The 20,983-nt window shown below is 33.5% G+C and overlaps 1 protein-coding gene and 2 non-coding genes across 7 annotated transcripts in view; all 3 read left to right on the top strand.

Annotated features, from left to right (window-relative positions):
* Positions 1-20,983, top strand: part of LOC126919558 (uncharacterized) — a 351,910-nt gene that overhangs the window by 231,199 nt on the left and 99,728 nt on the right. For all 5 annotated transcript variants that reach the window (XM_050728960.1, XM_050728969.1, XM_050728967.1 and 2 more), the window contains 2 exons: positions 3,564-3,689; positions 17,658-17,939. In XM_050728960.1, the coding sequence (XP_050584917.1) occupies positions 3,564-3,689; positions 17,658-17,939 (408 nt within the window). The remainder of the gene's footprint in view (positions 1-3,563; positions 3,690-17,657; positions 17,940-20,983) is intronic.
* On the top strand, positions 1,679-1,751 carry Trnaf-gaa (transfer RNA phenylalanine (anticodon GAA)). Its single transcript has one exon. It is a non-coding gene; the product is annotated as a tRNA-Phe (tRNA).
* On the top strand, positions 1,835-1,907 carry Trnaf-gaa (transfer RNA phenylalanine (anticodon GAA)). Its single transcript has one exon. It is a non-coding gene; the product is annotated as a tRNA-Phe (tRNA).

Below are 20,983 nucleotides of genomic sequence, written 5' to 3'. Positions count from 1 at the left end.
TCATATACGTTTGAACGTAATAACGTTGTTTAGACTGTGAAAGACGCGTCTCATACGGAAGTAAAATTTCAAACTGTAGAATGAAATAATATATAAAATTTCTCGACAAATAGAAATTCTGTTTGTTACACGAATTCTTCTGGCAATATCTCGATTTGCAATGTTCCTATAAAGTTAAATCGTTCTTATTTCCTTTATGCAAATTAATTACTTCTAAGTAATAAAAATATTGTAACTTTAGATGAAAAAATATTTATTTTGTAGTATTTAATCATAAAGTATGCAATATATTTATCTAATTTAATATTTGATACGAATGATGTAATATTCTCTGTTATAAAATATTTTTATTTGATTTAATATTTAATATTAACAATTTGATATTATAGAAATTAAATGTTCTGCCTTTTTAATTGAATTTTTAATATCTGCGTGTAAATCGTTTGTTCTGAGATTTCCAAAAATGAAAAAAGAATCGATATGAAAAAAATAAGATATTTCCTAACGAAAAGAATAAAGTATCTATAAAATTTATTTAATAAGGTGTGGCAATATCTATCATGCCTTCACGTAAATACATATATACGCAAATACAACTTTTTCTCGATAGTACAGAATCTTATCTATAAGATGCGTCTTCCTTGTTATAAATTAAATTGGTTTTGAAGCAACTGTTAAATCTAGTTTTCATTATCTTATTATTGCCCAGTGTGATATAAATATCAGTATTTTAACAAATGGCTTGGTGTATTCATTGACAAACAAGCGTTGATAAATGACTGTTTTCCAGTTAAAAAGTACTAGATTTCTTATTAAGTTTATCGTCAAGTATATATGTATTTACGAATGTCGATCTTATCGTCGAGAGAAATACTTTTAACAATCAAGCAACGTAGCTAGAATATTAGATTACTTACTCAACAAAAATCGGTAATAATTATAAGTCATAATTTGAATTATTTATTCCGATATGGTTTGTCATTCATAATTAAACTGTAATGTAGTTTTATGTAATATTACGAAATTGCAGGTAATGTTAAAGATTATCCTCGTAAATGATTGAAATTGTTGGATTATAGAAATTGTCATTATATTGCAAAATATATATTTACCGAATTTAAAAAGCCTGAAATATTAATGTAATAAATTTCGAGCATCAGCATCGCAGAAAATCACGGAAAGCTTGCTACATAAAGTACAAATTATAATCCCAAATTCGATGATAACACAAAATGTCTGATTCGATGTATCGTAAAGTTTTTAATCCGTAAAACTTATTATTATACTTTCATACTTGCACTGTGCAATTCATTCGTACACGTATTATTACATAATTCATGTTTTTGCGAATGAAAAATTAAAGAAGGAAGAAAAAAAAATAATTTCCCGTAAATAAAATTGACAAATCGTATTTAAATCATTTCCGTTTAAAATATCACGATATTCGAGTTATTTTCCAATCCGGAAATTTATAACGAATCATTAATTAAAGATTAACGGCAATTTCATATTGATTTGCCTAATAAATTTTTATTTACATTGCAGAAAAAAAATTAATACCTTCAAAATGTAATATTTATTTAAAATAAACAAAATTTTGTCCTTTTTCCTTTAACCCGGTTTTCTTAATTTTGTAATCGAATCTCCAGTTATAGTTGCATCGTAGTGGTTGGCACGAGCCGAAATAGCTCAGTTGGAAGAGCATTAGACTGAAGATCTGAATGTCCCCGGTTCAATCCCGGGTTTTGGCAAGTGGTTTTTTTTTTCCCTTACAGTTACGTAATTTTACGAGCAGGTCAGAATAAGTTGAGGTTGGAAAGCAAGATTCCCAAGAGCCGAAATAGCTCAGTTGGGAGAGCGTTAGACTGAAGATCTAAATGTCCCCGGTTCAATCCCGGGTTTCGGCAATGTGGAATTTTTTTTTCAATAATTTTTTATTTTAACGTTTATTATGACGAGCTCTATCTATATTTTAATTTAATTGTTGTATTTTTTTATTACAACATTTTTTATTATTTAATTTTTATTCCGAGTAATATATGTGTTTGTCAATTTCTCGATTCCATTACAGAAGTATATGGTCAATCGTCAATTCGTAAGAAGCAAACGTCTTATTTCTATAAATTCATTTATTGTACGAGAATAACACAAATAACAATAAATAAATTAAAAAAATTATGTTCGTAATATCATCAGTTTTCTCTACATTTCAATTTATGGAGTCGATCAATATGGCTGCAGAACGACTCATATATTTTCTGTCAAATCTTTTGGATTCTTCTGTTTGACTAATTTATTTGTTTACCTATAATTTGATTGTTCGTTGGATGATTGAAAACCGTAGCAAAATTAAAGAATTCTGTACAATACACAGAGAATTTGTTTTACGAGTTTGTTTAACTCTACCGCGAATAAAATTCTATTTGTTTAGGGCAAAAGAAATAAATATTGATTATACTTTTTTTATTTTGACGCGAAAATTAGATATCGACGATTATTATTAGTAGTCTGCTTGGTATTAACATATTGTTGATTGGACGGTATTTTATGCAAAAAATTCTATTTCAACGCGTATCGTCGACTATTCTATGCAAAAGTTTTATTTTATTTTGTGACGTGTCACCGGTTATTGTATGCAAAAATTTTTTTATTTTATTTTTAGTCCTATCATCGGCTATTTTATGCAGAAATTAATATGTGCCACCGGCAACAACGCTTGCGCATGAATGCATGATTTTACTCGTGATCTATCAACAATGTGTTAATACAATCACTTGTTAATAAAACGCAATATAACAATTTTATTTATAGAAATTTTCGTTATAGGACATTGTATACAAATATGAAATGTTTCATTATGAGTAACGTTGGTGATATGTACTTTTTAGAATTGTACAACTTACGATAAGGGATTTACACATATTTTGTTACTATGTATTTTGGTATTATAAATGACATATATATATATATATCACAACTTACTATTATAATTGTACAACTTACAGCCCATAACTTCCTACTACGCTTTACTATTTATAATAAACAATTTGCAATTTACTATGTACAGGTTATGATATATTATTACAATTGTTACTACTACATATTAAGATTTACGCCTTACGATTTACAATTTCTTATAAAACTGCCTCTATCGGAATGCGACTGCTCTTAATACGAGCACGAATGTTAGATTGAATTACGAATATTTTTACATGTTCAAATTTCACAAAATGTCTGATCCCAGTTGAGTTGCAACTTCGTTAAACCATCCCTATTTCGAATTAAGAATCTTCCGCTACCTCTACATTGTATTCCTTCTTTATTCCGTGCAATTCATCCGTGCAATCCATCAAATTTTGCTTAACCCCTGAATAAGATTTATAAAATTCATAACTCTTCCTAAAGCGACAATTAGCAATGGAGAAACTCGACTATTTAGAACGATGTAGCTAAACCGTTAAAAGTAATTCTCTTCCGCTTATCAAATCGAGATGCACGGTTGTCGTGCAACGACCACGATCCACGCTGTAAAAAATAAATTCTCTGTCTGAATGGTGTTACAGGTGTGAGTCGTTACGGGCTATACTCGTTATTCCCAGGGGGTGGCGGGGGCAGTTACGTCGCTGCCACTCCCACCACCCCTGGACCACCCACACCTGCGCGAGCTTACCACGCGACAACACACAAGGGTAAGTTTACAACTATTTCTACTTTATTTTACTTCCCCTCTCTCTTTCTGTCTGCCTCTTTTTATTCTACCTTTTGTCGCGAGTCGAGTCTTCCCGCCTATCATTTACTCTCGCGATTGATCTTCTTATAACTTGCTCCGCGAGATTTATTTTCAGCTCGCAGCAACCCTTTCGATACATGATAGTCGATATATTATTATCGCGTGCGGTTCGATTGCAATAGGATGAAAATAGCTCGGATGGGATATTTCAGTGAGGCAATGCTTTATCACTTTTGTTTAAATTTAGCAGATGGGAAAGTTACAGGAGTTGTAAGAAGTTCTCGCTGACTTCGAGGTGGGTGGTTGCCGTGCTCCGTTGGCTTATTGTTAATGGGAGAAAGTAGTCTAATTTCGAATTCTGATGGATGGATCGAATGATCGGAGGAATATAAATATTGAAATTTCTTTTTTATTTCTTCGCAATCGCAAGTGCGTTTGTGATAATGGCGAGCGAGTATCGTGCTGTTGACACGTTGCTGTAATGCGTTTCACGTGGTAGAAAGAACTGATATAATTAGGAATTCTGATATTTTAATCGAAGAAATTATGATATTGACACTTTCTAATTCTCTTTGTAATTATGGCTATAGTTTGGAAATATCCTATATAGAAACTTCAATTGGAATTTTACTACGCTTACTGTAAAGTATTTGTTCCATTTTAGTCATTAAATTGATATTGGAAATATCAGATTCTAGTTGTTTAATTGTGCGATAGATGATATTGTGATTAGTGTATATCGACTCTATATTTTTAATTTTCAATTTTTCACCTTTAAATTTTTTTTATAAATAATATATACATTGCATATTATGAAAATATTTCATTGTTACGATACTGAGAGACTTCCAGACGTAACAGATATTTGGCAAATACGATCATTGTAATTCTTAGCGTGATATTTTGTTTTAAATATATGAATATAATATGATGAATGATAATATAAAATAATAATATAATCATCGATAATAATATAAATTTCCATTAAATTATATGCATGCAATGCACTACGTTCTAATCAAAATCCATTACCCTAATGATGTATTACCTGTATTATATTACGTTACCCGATATTCTGTGGTTTATAAACACATAATATTCAGATACATATTCCAGTACCCTAAGTAATAATAAAGCAATATCGTAGTTAAATCAAAATATCATTCTTTTTTTTTGTTTAGATAAAATAATCCTATACAGTAGAAATCAAGATAAAGATGATATTTAGCCTCCTGTAATCAGGATGTATCTTGTTTCTAATCTTTTAGTTGCATTAACCACTGACACAGGTTATTAAATACATAAAATTAAATATATAAAATTATTTAAAATTTATTTACTAACGACAATGTTTCTTATTTGAAGAAGCAAGAGTTGTCCGATATTTTTATTTTTCTATAAATATTTTAATAATTATACATTTTCAGATTGCTACCAAATTTTACCAATATGATCACGATCGTGGTTTTTATCATAGTACCAATGAAATTTCAAAAGTATTTTCTTCTATCCGTAAAAGTTCCCTGCGATAAGAATTTAAATACTTTTGCGACTGTGTGTGCGTTTACTAATTTCTAAATTATAATGCAATTACATAGCGAGTTAATAAGTAATAAGGAAATTAAATAAAAGCATATACAAGAAGAATATTTTGGCTAATGAAGCTACATACCACGTTGATTGCCTGTGCCTCTTGTCGATCAAAATATTTATGGGATTATTCTGATTCACCAATGTTTTCCTTTGTCTATTTTTCTTTCCCTTAATTTGTACCTTTCCAAGAACTGCTCCTCATACTATGCTTCCCAGAATACTGGCCCTATTATCGTCTGCTACGATAGTACGTGTATCGTAGTTGCGTAAACTTGTCGTGAAAATTCGGATATTTACGGAATCCATCGGCCTAGACCGTCGACACTTTGTTCATTGTTCGTGATCAGTCGGACTCACTCGTCTGCTGTGATTGGTTGTCTGATGCCTGTGCTCTTGTGTTTATGCTGCTAGGGAACTGTGCTTCCGGTAGACGCGCTCCACGAGCATCCCCTTTTCGTGATCTATCGTATGTGTAACTTTACTTTAATTTGTTCACTGTTTAAGTCGCCTTTGTAATTCTATTGATTTATTAATCGTATTTTTAAATTGTAATATAAGGAGGATATACTTAATTATTGTTATTTTTCGGATACTTTAAGCTACTCTAATGTACAATGGCTACAAAAGTATTGACGCGTACCTTTTTTTTTTTAATCAGGTTTTATGTATACATGTATTATTACTAAGTAATTGTGGTATTACGTACTAATTAATTAATACGTAAATACCGCAATAAAGTATATGAAAGTGTATAAAACAATACTTTTTATAGCTACTATATGTAATAGAGAATGTTTTCAACTAATATTTTCTAGTAAACAATATTACGATTATTGATGATATCGAGTAATTTATTAATATCGATGCTACTACGAATATTGACAATATCGATGTTAGAGTAATGAAATCATTAATTAATGTTACTGGAACAATAATATATTAATTAGAAATCGTCAAAATTGAATCTCTTAATTTAACTGGATGTTAAATGGAAGTAATTTTTGTTCTAATGATTATGAATAGTATTAAAAGGTTCCAGATTTTGACAGTTTTACGTATCTAATAATCTTTTCTTTTTTTTCTAATAAAATACCAATATTAAATCAAATTTTAATACTCGAGACTCTAAAGCAGCGAAATAGAAAGCTTGCGGTTTTTCAAACGATCCTTACCTGTCTTTTACCATACCATAACCAATCGGTCGTAGGACAAGAAAGATACCATTCATTAAATGCTAAAATCATGCGTGTAAGACGAAAAATTCAACACCACTGATATACATATACAATAGAATTCCAAATGTAAAAAAAAATAAATTAAATAAATAAATAAATAAATTCTCAGATTTATGCAAAGTAAATTTTAGTTTATCTCTGGTTAAATGAACTCCTACTTATCTAAACATGATCTTTATATCGATACGAATTCCAGTTGTATCAATAGTTTGCCTCACAATAAGATCATGTAAATAGAATTGTATCTTTAAATATAACTCGTCAGAATGTTAAAGTCATCAATACGTTAATTCATCCTTTACGTGATATCCAAAAATTAGCGAATTATTTTCACCATTAGACATCCAATAGCATGATATGCGTTATTTGAAATACTACGAAAGAAACAGTAAGACATAGAGTTTTATTTTAATTTCTCTACATTTTTTTAGATACTTCGATACAATCGTCAAATCGTTGATAGATAATTCACTGCCATAAACGCGTATTTTATTAAAAGAAACACGAACGTTTCGACTCGAATGCTGAAATCAAATAAAAGGCCAATCGATTAATATTTATCTAAAAAATTCTTCGTCTATGAGTCGAACCGATTTAGATTCATCTATGTCATTGCAAGTCACTTCAAAGGTTAAGATTTAAATAAAAAAAACGCGAGGGTCTCTATAATTAAAGCGTGCATTATGTGTTTCTATTTTATCTGTGAAAACACTTATACGTATATATATGTAAAAATGTACTTACAAACTTTATGAACATAATATGAACTTAATATGATAACTTGACATAAGAAGAAGGAACATAGTATCCAAAAACAACGTCTGGTATTTAAAAAAAGTAATAAGTCTCCGTCTACGATTGGTTTCTTTAGCTGCATTCGGTTTGAATTTCCACGTACATCGGCGTTCATTTTCCAGCACTGGAAATTTCCATAATAATTGACTTCCTCAAATCACCGCGATAGAATTCGTGCATACATCACTCGTTATTATTGGCTTTCATCGTTCGTAAAAATCTGAAATTACGCAACTCGCGTAAAGTTTGTGGTCGTTCAACCAGTTTATGCGAGACGCTGGTCCCGCCATATTTGCGCACATGTTTTGCTGAACGCGCGAATACATATTTTTCTCCTCGGATACGTGTGTTCCCCGCGACTTGCTTCTGTTTCGGACAGCTTTTCAAACCTTACGAAAATTTCTCTTCGTTTGTGTTCTTTGCGCCACCTCCGCGAAACCAACGTCGTTTGCATTATACGTTTTTATTCGTCTTTTTGCCCAATGTTTTTCCGTTTCACGTGAGCATTCGGCGTCGATTTACAACGCGTGACTCGCCCGAGCTTAAATAACCGGTATTTAGTTCCTCGTGCCGAAAATTTTGCATCGAATTAGAGAATTATTGATGATGCGGTATATTAAGAGCTTTTGAGAACAATGGATGTAAATAAATGGTTTCATTAGTCTCGTAAAATAGATGGAAAGGTATTAATAAACATAAGCTTGCGGGTTGTTTATTTATGGGGTAATTTGATATGGTGCAGTGGTTTTAGTTTGGTTTGGTATAATTGCAGATATTTTAGAATACTTGTTCTTAAGAGCTTGATAAGTTAACGAAGTATTACAAACGGAAGAAGATCGCAAAAGTATGTAGGAAATGCGAGAATAAAAAATGCACAATTTTCAACGTTTAATAGGTTGTCGAAATATTTATATGTATATCATTTTCTAGCTATGCCTTAATTTCGTTTATTACACGTATGCATTGATTATTTTAATTAGCATTTTTAATGGTGCAAAATGGTATCTGCATACAGATTGAAAAAAAAGAAAAGCTATGCATTGCGGAAATTATATTATGGTTTCGGGTTTTGCAATGTTTTCTATTCCTTAATGTGTTTTATTAATTAATTAAATTCTACGCGGGTTTATATGTATATTAGATTGTCCGGAAAGCTTCTTTCGTTTTATAAGGAAATAATAGACGCACTATGGTTTTTGTTTTATATTAGTTTATGGAATTAGGCAGGAACATAATAATAGAAATAGAACGAAATGGATCATACCTAATTCAATAAAATAATATAAAACAGAAATTGTTGTTCATCTATTATCACCTTATGAAACGAAAGAAACTTCTCGGACAACCTAATACATATTCAATTTCCGAAGAAGCTGCATCTTTCTCCCAATATTTTTAAAGGCGTTTCTAGGTATTCTTTGAAAATATATTTGCAATATAATTCTTCTTCTCGAGGAAACTCATCTACGTTATAATTAGGAAATTTGAAGAGACGTGAACGTGAAGCAGAAGTGAAGCAGAAAGATATCAGACAGGTTAAAAGAGCAACATGTGTGTTACACATAACATGTAACTGTGATAACTTCGTTCGAAGAATTTTTCAATTCTATGTAGAATGAACAATTGTTGTAAATCTGAAATAATGAAATTAATCATCGAGAAAGTGTATCGAACTTTGCAGAAATTATTTCAATCTAGCACATGTTATTTCGATGAAAACATTTATGAACGTATCAAGTACTTTTTATGCATTACGCTGAAAAAAGTCATTATATTTATACATAAAGTTCTTACATTATAAATGCATTATTTTTCGAGATACATGAGATTTTGACCGCCAGTCGCTGAAAGCTCAAACTTGGAAATTACATCTGTTAAGAAAACCACATACATGAAAATGCGTTTCAATATCCGATTCATAAAGTTGAAGATCTTATGCTCATTGATGACTATCGTTCGTGTCATGTGCACCTTATATACCATACGTCGATAAAGCATTTGACATTTCATTAACACTGTAAAAATTGGCATTATAAAAAAATTAAAAAAAAAGAACGTTCAATTATTTTAAACTGTCAGAGTGATATACTACTCACACACGCTTCAAGCTCAATTCTTATCCAATAAAAGTTTCCAATCTTTCGAACGTTACTGTATATCGCAACCATACTAGAGCCTAGCGATATAATCATGTTGAACCAAAAACACGCAATGTCTGGAATACTACGTCGTTTGAGATGCCCCGAGAAAACCGATAATTATCAGGCGAATGCGGGCGTCGCGCCGGTATCGAGCCGAGAAACGAAGGAGTCGATGGTTTCCGGGGAAATAAATTCGAGACGCGAGGCCAGCTGTGTTCCGGTCGCGACGCCTGGTATGGCAGCCTCGATACGTCGATGCTCGAGGAAGCTCGAAAGAGTCTTCAAACACGTGCGTGGCAATAATTTGTCCGTTGAGATGCGATCTAAATGAAATAATACGCGCGGGGCATTAATGATTGTCGGACGCGGACTACGCATCACCTGCTGCAGCTGCATACGAATAATGGGAAATTTCGACGAGGAAATTAAGGCTGACCGAGGGAAACGGTCTCGATTGTGCGAACGTACAAATTCGCCTGGTCATTTGTATTGGTTTTTGTTCGCTTTGCATTTGAAGCCGGGAAGATTTTTTGTGATAATTGTGTTCGACTTTAGGCCAGTTAGAGATAATACGTTTATCGTATGTGTAGCATCGTATACATCTATTTTTGAAAATTTTAAATCTCGGTCAATTGTAAAATTTTACTAAAATGCAAAAAGTCTGTTATGTATTTTCGTAGATACAAAAGGAATTATTAATTATATTAATGCATACATTCATGAATAGTAATTTCAAATTATTCTCATTTCTTATTGAAACAATGATTTGAAATATTTTTTCTAGAAACACAAGAAATTCGGAAATTCGTTATTTTCATTACGCAAAATATTTATTTTTAATCAGGAAATAAATTAAAATAATAATTTTTTAGCATAGCACGTTGGAAATAAATTACTGTGCGTATACCAACAACATAATTGCACAATTGATAAAGAAAAAATGAATTATGAAAATGGTTACCTTCACGAGTGATGGTTGAATTAATTAAATTTTGGTAAACGAGGTCAGTTACATTTAAATAAAACGCGCTGCTATTTCATTTGCATCTATATTGTCTTTCGTTTTTATTTTGAATTATGAAGAAGCAGTAAAGGATTCCATTTTTGCGGTGAGGCAATTAATATACGAAAAAGAAGAGGCGAGTATACCTAGATTGTCTGAAACAGGCAGCTAATTTATTAAACTTAACTAACAAATGCAAGGTAATGATTTTTCTTGCATTTTCTTACGATGAAGAGAAAAAAAAAATCAGGAAACAAATGTCATTTTAATCTCAATTTAATTTTTGATATTTCAACATTTGCCTCTATAGATACAATTCATTTAAAATTTCCTGTGTTTTTACGTTTGCAGTTGCGTTTCATGTTTGTTTTTCATTAATTTTCCAATTATATATTTTATTTGAAAACGAAATTACATTCAAATATATTGCATCGAAAAGGTAAACTTTGGTAATTAAAATTTTTATGACACAGTAGCGTTATTTTATTACGAGAGTAAGAGCAACTGAATTTTCATCTCTATATAATTATTTTATTTCGATGATTTTCGGAATTTTAGACGAGTGCCTTCTAGACTCGAAATCCTCGTATCATTTAAAATAAACATTAAATTTATTTTTCTTTAATCTATATGTCGGAGATGGAAGAACACCGGAACCTCTCCTTGGATTCTCGGGAATACCGTAATGTCGTAATTTAGATTAAACAAATGTCACCCCGATTGTTCGAGATTTATGATAGTGAGCTTGGGCTCGAGGCGACAACCAGTCGCCGAACGTAGCCGCGGTCAAGGGATGAACGCTTTGTCTAACAAAGGCATGAAGTAACTCTATAGCTCTCCTTAAAAGATATACTTGGGACGACGGTAAGCATTTCAACGATTTCTGTCCCGTGGTTCGCCACACGCAAACTCTATTCTTCGAGTAAGACAATTACCAGATGTTGACGCGTCTCCACAGCACATGTTCAGCTAGCCCGAGGACCCGCTATAAATCTTAAGATTTATTTAACGAAAGTCCTTCAAACCGACAAATAGTCTTTGTTCCAACTACAGGAAACTTGGAGAAATCTATTTTTCTTACGAACGACGCTACCCGATAGCAACTTTCTCTTAAGGGCGGCTAGCACCCTTCCCTAACCACCAACATGGAAATTGACCAATTAACAGTAATGTCAATTTCCCTCACTTTCCGAACGAAGACTTTTCTCCACGAATCCGATGACTTCGTGCCCTTAGGCATATCCATCACAGTTTTCCTCGACAGTGTTACCGTGATGGAGAACGACTCTCCTGTACGATCTCGACGACGATTCAAGTAACTCTCAGATACGTAGTGATTGCCCCATGCATTAACATTGAGTACAACTTAGACGCTAAAGAAGAGTAAAGTTCGTCATCCCGTTGACCGTGGATTCGTTATTGAGTCTAGGATCATTGTCATTAGCTTCTCGAGTATTGAATTATCGCGATTACTTGTCCAATTCCATCATGGTCATGTTTGCACTGGTAAATATCTCCTCTATTGCATAATGATCACGTCTAGTGTCAATAGGGATTCGTTTCACGCCCTTAACCCTAACTCTAACCTTAACGCCAACCCGACATATATATATATAAATTGATTTGTCGTATCGAAACAAAGTAACTCCAATAGTAAACTTAAATTGCTTTGTTTCTATTAATCATATATCCGAAATGTTCTTGCACGATTGATCTAACATCGTTAGTGAAATCTGACAAGTTAGAAATTTTAAGTTACAAGTTACAAAATACTGCTACTAATAAATTCTCTTATAAATTGATAATTATACAAGCGAAATTTTGCTCGTAAATTTTACAAATTAGTTTTATTGATTTTTCTAAACAATGTAATATTATGAAATTAGAAAAGAGAAATCTACAACTTACTATGTCTAACTTCCCGCATGACTAATCTTAATAATTTTCATACCATGTAAGCGCACCTAAGATTATAAAACTAAGAAATTTACAAACAGCGGTTTATCGATTAACCTGTTAATCAATTCTTTAACCAGAAACTTGTATAATTACCTGCAGAAGGTAATTGTGTTGACGAACACAATTTCAACACGATATATTTCCAACAGACATGAATCAACGAGTCGATTATTAACAAATAAGATACTTGCGAATAAAAAGATTTTCATAGTCGAAAGATTGAAAATCCAAGTGACCGGTTGACTCGTCTCCGACCGATTCGTTTTTCAGAATCTCCATCTCGCTATTATCCGAAAACCGACTAGAAAAATATCGCTCTACGTCCCGAAAACGTGTTTCGAATCGCCTAATTAAAACTGTACTAATTAGATCAGAGAGCAATGGCGAGTCGCGGGCGAAAAATCGTAATCGTACCGTGGCTGGCTGGCTACCTGGCGAAGTCGTTTTGTGGAGGGGGCCCCTTGGCATTTTTTCTCACCTCGAAAGCTGCCCCCGTCGGCGGGACTGGCCTTTCACGGGGCCCCCTCCTTGCTCGCACAATGGCGCAATTATGCAATTAAAGCGGGTGAATGAGGTGGGCCCGGTGGTGGGCAGGACGCGGGGAGGACGAAAAAGTCTCGGCCAAATAGAATTCCATCGTAACGTGCGCGTTCTCTGTGTATCCTGGCCGGTTCTTCGTGCTGCGCGAGCGAGAAAGATCGCGAATTCTACGCGAGAATAGCGAAGGAAAAAGACAGAAAGGCCGAAAAGAAGTGGACAGAAGAGCGAGCAAAGAAGGGGAAGGGGGTGGAGAGGTGGTAAGGGTAGCGAGCCGCGTCTTTCTACTTTCTACCTCCTTCGCTCGCCCCTAACGACCTCATTGTTCGAGGTGTAATCCAAAACGCCGTTCGCGAGGACCGTGCGTCCGCGCGAGTGAAAGAAAGCAAAAGAAATTAAAGACGAACTTTTTGAAGGCAGTGAGAGAAAGAGAGGAAGCAAAGACGCGTGGTTGGGGAAGAAAAAGAAAAAGAGAGGGATGAGCTGGTACGTAGAACGTACCGGCAGAAACACCTTAGACGCCGATCGATTCCTCTTTAACGCCGTGGCCGCTTGTCTAAAATCGAATCTCGAGCCGCGGGCGAGATTTCGATTATCCCCGCCCGCCATGCAAATCCACGCGAGCAAGCTGGCCCGCCTCGCGTGGCGCGAACGCGCCCGAGTCCGCGCCACGCTTTCCGTCCGCGCCGACCGCTCGAATCCCAAATGAATACGCGAATTTAGTCGAGGGTGGATGGTATCGGGGCTGGCCTTTGGGTTATGGGTAGTTGATGATCTTTTGGGATGGGTTGGAAAGGCTATAGTTACGGCGAATTCGCGTTATGACGAAATGTCATTCCGATGATTACGTCGGAATAATCAGATATGGAAATTACAGAGGAGGAATGTGATAAAGTGGTAATTTGCTGTTTTTTTACGGATGAACAGTTTGAAAATTGCGCACATTGTTGATTAATTCCAATTCATTAAACATGTATTGCTTCAGCCTGCTCGTTACTTTTCTGAAAGGCTTATGTATATCGGAGATTTTTCGATTTAATAAATTACCTTTAACGATATTGAAATAAATTTCTAAAACGCGCAAAGGGAATTAGATTTTTTACGAATATAAATTTAAGAATGTGTCTAAATATACTGCCTTTATTTTCGAAACGTTGTTCTATTAAGTGACTGACTAACGTACAGCTTGACTTGGAGATTCCTTTCGTAACGTTTTAGTTCATAGAAATGAATATTTAGTAATCGCTCTTTAAATATTCTGAAAGTTATATAAAACTACATACCTAATCTCTAAAAGAACTCAGATATTTACAATTCTTATGCTTTTCATACGTATACATCTAAGATTTAAATATTTCAAGTTTCAATTCTTAATTTCAAATTCAGTTGAAAATAAACTCTTACTCTCCGTAATCACATGCTACGATATTCCGAAGAAAATCATTTCTCGTTCGTTTTATGCAAGCGGTAGAACTGCAAGTTTAGCGAAAAAAAAAATTGCAAATTTATGTGAAACAAGTACGGGTTATGCGACTAGGATCGGCAACATATCGGAAGCTCATATTACTTGTACTTCTTTTTCATCAATTAAGATTTGAACGACGATTAATAATGCAATATTGGAAACACATATTTAATACATATTTTCCCTTTAATTAAAACGCTTCAAACACTTTTTAAATATTAAATAAATAAATAAAGGCAAATATAAGTCGTAAATTAAATAAAGGCAATTCTGTAGTACTTTATTCGTCTCGAAATGTCACTCCACTTGTTTCACTTACCCTAATTGAAGAGTAGGTGATATAAATTACAGCTTTCTTTTTCGATTATACGAGAGACAGATAATCAAAGGTTTCGATTTCCATCTGTGCCTTGTAAGTTGTAAGTCTACGGCAAAGAGTTGTTCATTAATAATTCGTACGTTTCGTTTTTCTTTCATGCTGCGGATGGTCAGCAGAACGAACAGGTGAGTGCAATATTCAGAAGTATCATCACCCAGAATTGCTAGGGTGAGATATCTGCTTGACAACTGGTACGATGGAATAGATTAATTTGCAGATTAGTATTGTTGTTGTACGTAACATGGTATACTAGATAATACATTTATATAAATCAAATATAGTTACTGCAAATACAGCGTAACATTAAGGAAACTAGGTCATACGATGGATGTTTCAACATTGATAAATGAAATATTATACGCGTCGTTTCATTCATATTATCCTGTTTTCTAAGAAACGAGCAACGAAAATGAAATAAATTAGCTGTATCGTATACTCGAAACGGATCAAAGGTTACATCGAAAGACAGAAGGATACAATAGCCGATGAACGATCGGAATTATTTCAACTCCATTCATCCACGAAGAAACTGAAACTCCTAAAAGAGCAGTATCGTTCGTTCGAAACGCACTCTGTCACCTGACGATTTCCAATTGTTCAAAGGTCTCTCAGACCAATAACCGGAAGATCGTCAGAGGATTCCATCGTCATCGGGACAAAACAGCCAGTGAGTCTCTGCGAATCGAGACAATTTGTTCCAAAGTGTCGCTGTATCATCCCCAAAGCAAAAATACTGCCCGGCACAAGGGTAAAAAGCAAATCGGTGCACTTCCCTTCACCCTGCTCGCTTTTCGCCCTCTCTCCCCAGTTCTCTGGCCACTGTCTGTCTTTCTTCCGTTCACGGCGGCGAGTGTCGCGTCCGATTTAAATGAATTTGCATAGATTTTCCATTTATCCGTCTGGCCGGTCGTTTATTGCATATTTATCGAAAGTGGCGAAGAACTAATGCGATAAATTTCAATAAGCCCATCGGGTAACGCGTCACACGCCGACTTTAATATTCATACGCGGGTACACAGAGGCTTTGGACGATCGTTCGCGAAATCAGGAAATGCAACAAACCGTCTACAGGCGAAGCAGCACTGGCAGAGCGAGCGTTTCGAAACGTGGAGGCGCGAACGATCCTTGTAGTGAGAGGGCTCGATGTCTGATTTACGATCCAAGTCACAAGTCGAGCTGCTAGACGTTTTGCGCTCGCTGGACTGCGTTCCTTCGACTGATTTTTCATTCGGCGTATACCACGCCTCGTGCTTCTTTGCTTATTGCTGGAAACGACGAGAGAGATTCTGCCTCGATGGAATTTCGTTGATGAATTGATTGGAGAATTAACGATGAGTGTCGTTCGTTCGGTTCTTTTTATATCGATAAGATGCAATGGAATTAATACGACGTTGATTCAGAATGGTCGTATAAGGGTTCGATTCAAACGCCTTCGATGCTTTATGTTTTAATTCCAATTGTGTAATGACTTGACTTGACGCTACGAATCTTCTCAAAATGACAATTTTTAGTTCCCTCCTTTTTTGCAATTACTAAGTACAGTGTAGATGCCAGTGTAGACATTTGTAGAATTGCAAAGTGGAGGATACATATTTATATTGAATATTCTACTTTGAATATTTTGTGTATTTTTGCATAGGATGTGCATTCCGTACATTTTTGCATATTTAAATTTCTATTGAATATAAAAAGATACACGATCTATTAATAGTAGATATGTATATCGTCCATCATTAATAATTTATGTTTTGTTTTACATTATTATGAAATTTTAATAATAAGGATAATCTCTATATTAGTGCTAATTGTACAGATTAAAAATTGCAACTGAACAAGTGGGAAGTTATAAATAACGAAATGTGCTGGATTTTACAGTCGGAATTAATTTAAGAAATAGTTCTCCATAATAATTTTACTGAATAATAATTTTTACATTTTAGAATTGAATTTTTCTTTTTGCCTTTGAGAAAAATAGTTTTTTCGTATCAATTATAAATAATAAAGAAACATCTCGGGTGATCTTGTAAAGAGTGCATAATATAAAAAAAATTTGAAACCACTTTTATCAAAAGCGAATAAATTCATCGTTCAGTTAATTGATAACTTGTTAACGCGTGCACGAAACATCGATCGTGTGAGGATCAAATATGTAGAAGTATCCAAAATGTGTATAATATGCACAAATATATAAAACATCGAAAACAGAGCGCTCTTTATAATGTTTAATACGTGAAACAACTTCGATTGCATTTCTGAATATTCATAAAAATGTGAATCTGTATAGAAATACTCGAAGTCTACTTGCAAATGATACTCGAAACGGTTGCTGCAATAAGGCACAACCAGGCACTTCCACTTTACAGCAATTTCAACGAACCAGTAAAAAATAAAACTGAAAATCAAGTACTTTTAAAATGATGCTATAAAGCCATAAGCAATTGGTTATTCGTAATAATAAACTTTTGCACTTTTTGAATGTGAAACTTTCCAATACGAAACTTCTTTCTCTCTTAATAAATGCGATTTGAATATTTGGAACTGCCACTTTGTTGTTAGTGCGAATCCTTTATTCATTAAATTTTTCACTTTGATTCTTCTTATTTCCCTGAGAGAGTATAATATATAAATTTTCCACGAGACTGGACACAGATATGCTATTATGTCTGTGGAAACAATTCGCAATTTGTGCACATTCTATGTACAATCGTATCGGGAAAATAATTGACTGGGATCAAAGTGACTATTGTGACTCTGAAAGCGGCCCGGTTCCGATTAGGGAGCCAGAGAAGAAGTAAATCGATTAATCGTCGGATTCTGTAGTTTCAGAGAGCGTGTTTTCCGCGGCCGTTGGAGTTGGGGTGGGTGGCTACACCTGGGGTGCTCCCACGCCACCCCCTGGCTCACCCTACAGTCCTGTGCCCGTGACGCAGCTCGAGTTGCTGGCCAAGAATTTGGCTAGTTTGGCTCCTCCGGGTCAACAAGCGCTTAGCCTTCAAGGTGTTGGTGTGAACGTAGGCAGCTTGCATCACGCTCAGCACACACAGCACACCCAGCACACGCAACATACACTAAATCTGACTGGTCTTCATCATCTTCATCATGGTGAGTGTTTTTTTTTTTTGCCATAAATTATAGAAGAGATATATTGTTTGGAATTAAATTAGTATCAACAAGTTGTTAATTTGAAATGAATAACGTGATGAATGAATTTTCTGGTCTTCATAATTTTCATTATGGTACGTTTTTTTTATATTATAAAGTATGAAGAGATCTTCTTTTTCTCGTCGTTTGGAATTAAATTAGGAATTAAATTAGCCGCAAGTTGCAAGAAACAGATAATATGACTGATAAGTTTTTTGTTAGGATTATTCTGGATTGCTCTTTGTGAAGTAATTGAAAAATGTTTAGGTATTTTTTTTGGTAGAAAATGAATAAACTTGCAATTGATTCGAGTACGTTCTCGAGAGTTTTTTATTAATAACGATACACTTATAATAATTTGTTTAAAAATACCAGGTGTCCTAGAAAAGGTTATTATGTCGCGTGCAAATCTAGTTTGAAAATATAAGATATGTATGAATTATGCTAGATACCGTCGTATATTATTTTATATATCGAATTAAAAATCTTAAATGTTTTCGACTCGTTAACCTTTAAACCATCGAGATCATGCTCGTTTGCGCAAAGTTACTTTTAATCCAACTGTAAGAAACATTAATGGTCTCGTGATGCAATTTGATTTTAATCTTAATTTCACGTTTTTAGAATTAAATGTTGTTAAGGGCAAGTAATACACAGAGCACTTTATTTATCTCGACTACTTTATCATCGTTTATCATTGTTACTGTTAAAAATGAAAAATAGAAGGGGATGAACATGACAGTTAGTAATTTTCCTTCCACAATACATTTTCTCTCCAAATTTTAGAGTTATTACTCATCTACAGTTATTTTATCATACGCCGTTGTAAAACATGACGAATAACAAGGTTGATACAATAGAGAAAGTAATTTGTATTAGTATATTATCAGTAAATATTAATTAAAAAGAGATAGAACTTTAGAAAGTAGTAGAAAGTAATCTAGCAAGTAGTTCTAGAAATATGTGGTGTTTCTTCAAAAAGTCGACCATCATCCAACAGGAAATATTATAAAATCATACAATGTAATTAATTACTAATTAACTATTTTTATAACCTCGTCTATTATTCTATTACGTAACTTTATCCAATATTCTATTACATAACAATATAGGTATCTTGAAAAAGGAGTAATATTTGATGAAAATGAATCGTCGTGTATCAGATATAAATCCCATAAATATTTACATAAATATGCAGTGTATTTATTAATTAAACAGTTGAAATGTTATGAAATTTTTATTTTTTTCATAAATGTAAGACAATCGGTATCCTTTAGGACTCATAATTAATTCAAACGTAGCTGACTTAAGAATTATATTTTCCATTATTATTGTTTTCTCATTTTCGCAAATTATTATTCTTAATTTCATTATTATTTCTACATCGTCTTTCTATGACTAATTATTCAATCTACTAAAAACTTTCCAAGTCTTCATTCTGCCTTGTCAGCCATTTTTCCAGAAACTTCTTTAATTATTCTTCTGGAAGGATAATTTGCATATCTCGGTCAACTGTGCAAATATAATAATGGACATACTAATGCATATTTAATACGACAAAAAATGACGAAAATTACTTGTTCCACCCAACGCAAACGATAGATTCAAATGACGAAAAACAAACGGAGTAACTTGTTTTGATTCATCCAAACATGATCTCGAAGATATCGGGAAGGAAGTCGTGAAAGTTTTCTCGTTTAACTTTATCGATCGTGTTACCGTAATAAACGACGGAACGAAAAGTTACGCATTCAACAAGTTCGGAAAGAGTTTAATCGGCGCTCGATTGCCGACTAATTCGACGCGAATGCTGGAATAATCTTCGATCACCGCGGAAGTTGACACAGGGTTATTCAACGTTCTCTCGAGTACTTTTAAGGCTGTATCTATGCCGACGAATCGCTCTCCAAGTTCGACGTCGATTCGCCCGTTAAGCAGCTTACAATGTCGGAAAATAAGATGGTCGTGAGAAAGAGTTTCCAAGTTGGAATTCCTATGTATGTATGTTCCTCTGTGTATGTAATTGAAATTGTTTCATAAATCATCTCGAGTTGCTCCCTCGCAGCCTTTGATCTCGCCATTGATGTAATCTATTGGTAATTATTTCTACGTGCATGGCTCGGTTTTATTTCTTATTCGGTATATTTAATAGAAATTAAATTGTAATTATAGCGATTGGTAGACTGAATTTTTATTCTTTGACGTTTAAGTTATTAACGTATATCGAAGTTTAATAAATTTCACTTTCGATAAAATCAGTGATTTTGTCCCTAAGTCTTTTATAGATAGTTTTCGAACATTCTTACATTTTTTATATTATTTATTTCAATACATTTTTACTTTATAAGATTTTTTTTATATCCTGAAAGTATCGGAAGTAAATATAGAAATTTATTCCTCTAGGACATATTATCGCTTTCTTTTTTTAATTGGTTCTTTGTAATCGTATCAATATCTCTCACACGTTGTTGGTAAGACATTTGTAATTTTTGGAAAAGATTAGTTTGATTTTACAAAATTCAGCAGCTCTAACAATGAAAAATTTGTTGCAGTATAGAATGAGATACTCTAGTAATTTTTGTGTCGTATGACATTTATATTATTATATCACATTTCTCAGTGTTTTTCTGTACTGTCTGAATATGTTCCCTTTTGTTTTACGTATGAAACATAGAGTACAAAATAATCTTAAATAATTAACAATATATGTTCCTAATACATATCTCTATAATGTATTAATAACAATGATATAATTATTTTGAAAACAACCTCGTTCCGCAAAATTGTTCGATATACTCGACGCTATTATGAATTAAAATATGCAAGTGGGAATAAATCAAATATTTGCATAATGTTTTTATTATACAAATAACGTATGAATCGTGTGAAACGTTTGTCACAAAAGTGTAGGAAACCGTACAAAATCGGTTTATCGAGTAGAAGTTTGAAACTGGTCGAAGTTATGGTTTCATTGCGTCTACCACATTGTATTAATAATTAGCCAC

Source organism: Bombus affinis, chromosome 1 (assembly GCF_024516045.1).
Source record: "Bombus affinis isolate iyBomAffi1 chromosome 1, iyBomAffi1.2, whole genome shotgun sequence".
Classification (NCBI taxonomy): domain Eukaryota; kingdom Metazoa; phylum Arthropoda; class Insecta; order Hymenoptera; family Apidae; genus Bombus; species Bombus affinis.
The sequence above is the reverse complement of the archived record's forward strand: the minus strand, read 5'-3'. Positions and strand labels throughout refer to the sequence as shown.